Raw genomic sequence first — 2,500 nt, 5'->3', positions numbered from 1 at the left:
TGTGTGTGTGTGTGTGTGTGTGTGGTTGTGTGAGTGTTAGTGTGTGTGTGTGTGTGTGTGTGTGTGTGTGTGTGTGTGTGTGTGTGTGTGTGTGTGTGTGTGTGTGTGTTTGTTTGTGTGTGAGTTTGTGTGTGTGGTTGCGTGTGTGTGTGTGTGTGAGTGTGTGTGTGTGTGTGTGTGTGTGTGTGTGTGTGTGTGTGGTTGTGTGTGTGGGTGCGTGTGTGTGTGGTTGTGTGTGTGTGGTTGTGTGTGTGTGTGTGTGTGGTTGTGTGTGTGTGTGGTTGTGTGTGTGTGTGTGGTTGTGTGTGTGTGTGTGGTTGTGTGTGTGTGTGGTTGTGTGTGTGTGTGTGTGTGTGTCTGGTTGTGTGTGTGTCTGGTTGTGTGTGTGTGTGTGGTTGTGTGTGTGTGTGTGTGTGGTTGTGTGTGTGTGTGGTTGTGTGTGTGTGTGTGGTTGTGTGTGTGTGTGGTTGTGTGTGTCTGGTTGTGTGTGTGTGTGTGGTTGTGTGTGTGTGTGTGTGGTTGTGTGTGTGTGTGGTTGTGTGTGTGTGTGTGGTTGTGTGTGTGTGTGGTTGTGTGTGTGGTTATGCGTGTGTGTGTGGTTGTGTATGTGTGTGTGGTTGTGCATGTGTGGTTGTGTGTGTGTGTGTGTGTGTGTGTGTGACTTGTGTGTGTGTGTGGTTGTGTGTGTGTGTGTGGTTATGTGTGTGTGTGGTTGTGTGTGTGTGTGGTTGTGTGTGTGTGTGGGTGTGTGTGTGTGTGGTTGTGTGTGTGTGTGTGTGGTTGTGTGTGTGTGTGTGTGGTTGTGTGTGTGGTTGTGTGTGTGTGTGGTTGTGTGTGTGTGTGGTTGTATGTGTGGTTGTGTGCGTGTGGTTGTGCGTGTGTGTGTGGTTGTGTGTGTGTGTGGTTGTGTGTGTGTGTGGTTGCGTGTGTGTGGTTGTGTGTGTGTGGTTGCGTGTGTGTGGTTGGGTGTGAGGGGTTGTGTGTGTGTGGTTGTGTGTGTGTGGTTGTGTGTGTGTGGTTGTGTGTGTGTGGGTGTGTGTGTGTGGTTGTGTGTGTGTGGTTGTGTGTGTGTGTGTGTGTGTGTGTGTGTGTGTGTGTGTGTGTGTGTGTATGTATTAGTGTGTATGTGTGTGTATGTTTGTGTATGTGTGTGTGTGTGTGTGTGTGTGTGTGTGTGTGTGTGTGTGTGTGTGTGTGTGTGTGTGTGTGTGTGTGTGGCTGTGTGTGTGTGTGTGGTTGTGTGTGTGTGTGTGGTTGTGTGCGTGTGTGTGGTTGTGTGTGTGTGTGTGGTTGTGTGTGTGTGTGTGGTTGTGTGTGTGTGTGGTTGTGTGTGTGTGTGGTTGTGTGTGCGTGCATGTATGTGCATGTATGTGTTCGTGTGTCTGTGTGCATGTTCTCTTGATTTTTATAAATGAACAATGAAGGGAAGAAAAATACATGGGTATTTTCCTTTTGCCCTTCTCTTCATTGTTTTTTTACTCCTGTCTCTCTTTGTGTGTGTTTGTGCATATGGGAATAGATAATAAGACAACCAAAGCACAGTGAGGCCTTGACTTGATGGATAATAATAACCTAAAAACTTCATATACCGCATATAGTTAACCTGGAGGTACATATTGCATGGGAAAATAAATAATCATGTAAGTTCACCCTTCCCATCCTAACAGACACTTTGATTTCCTGATACATTTAATGTACTAGATACAAAAAATGATCTTGCAGCTTTAACTCCTTGGTGACAGTGACAGATATACCCATCATGACATAGCCTATGAAGTGCGAACACGTCATGACGAGTGGGCCAGATGTACACAGTTTAGGCCAAGCTACAAAGTCTAGACAGTTGTGTTATACTACATCACAAATAAATCAGGCCCTGTCACCATACAGTTCAGAGAGAGAAAAACTAGACTCAAAAAGAATTACCTCACATAGTCACACAGTAGGGAAAGGCACAAAAAAGTGTTCAGAAACTTGGGCCAATGGCAAATTCTAGTCAGTATATGCACATAGTGCATTGGTTATATCTGCGCTTCTTTTATCATTCACCCACTAAAATTGGGGCCTGATGTGTAAGATTAAAGAATCATATTCATTCAGAAATATAATATCAGAACATCTAACCATCACCATTCCTACCCAGTACAAATCAAAAGACCCTATCACCTACATGCTGAATCTCCTCACCTGTGCCACCATCTCCAACACTGAAGTCTTGCCCGAACTCTGGTCCCCAACCACTACCACTCTCGGTAAGTGATCCTGCGTGTCATAGCTGCTGTCATAATCGCAGAGCTCATCCAGCACCTCACTGTACATATCAATGAGGGACTTTTTAATCTTCTTGTGTGCTATTTTGTCACCTGCTCTGAGCATTAGCGACTTCCTGAGCTCCTTGTTTTCCTTCTCCAGGCGTTCCACTTCCTTCTGGTACTTGAGCTGCACCTGCATCAGCTCCTCCTGTAGGCTTTCATACTTTTCTCTTATTGTTTCTGTAATA

General features: G+C 45.6%; 1 protein-coding gene across 14 annotated transcripts in view; it reads right to left on the bottom strand.

The window, feature by feature from the left end:
• Positions 1-2,500, bottom strand: part of Opa1 (Opa1 mitochondrial dynamin like GTPase) — a 54,216-nt gene that overhangs the window by 19,904 nt on the left and 31,812 nt on the right. For all 14 annotated transcript variants that reach the window (XM_070144562.1, XM_070144526.1, XM_070144542.1 and 11 more), the window contains one exon: positions 2,188-2,492. In XM_070144562.1, the coding sequence (XP_070000663.1) occupies positions 2,188-2,492 (305 nt within the window). The remainder of the gene's footprint in view (positions 1-2,187; positions 2,493-2,500) is intronic.

Source organism: Penaeus vannamei, chromosome 3 (genome assembly GCF_042767895.1).
Source record: "Penaeus vannamei isolate JL-2024 chromosome 3, ASM4276789v1, whole genome shotgun sequence".
Classification (NCBI taxonomy): domain Eukaryota; kingdom Metazoa; phylum Arthropoda; class Malacostraca; order Decapoda; family Penaeidae; genus Penaeus; species Penaeus vannamei.
The sequence above is the reverse complement of the archived record's forward strand: the minus strand, read 5'-3'. Positions and strand labels throughout refer to the sequence as shown.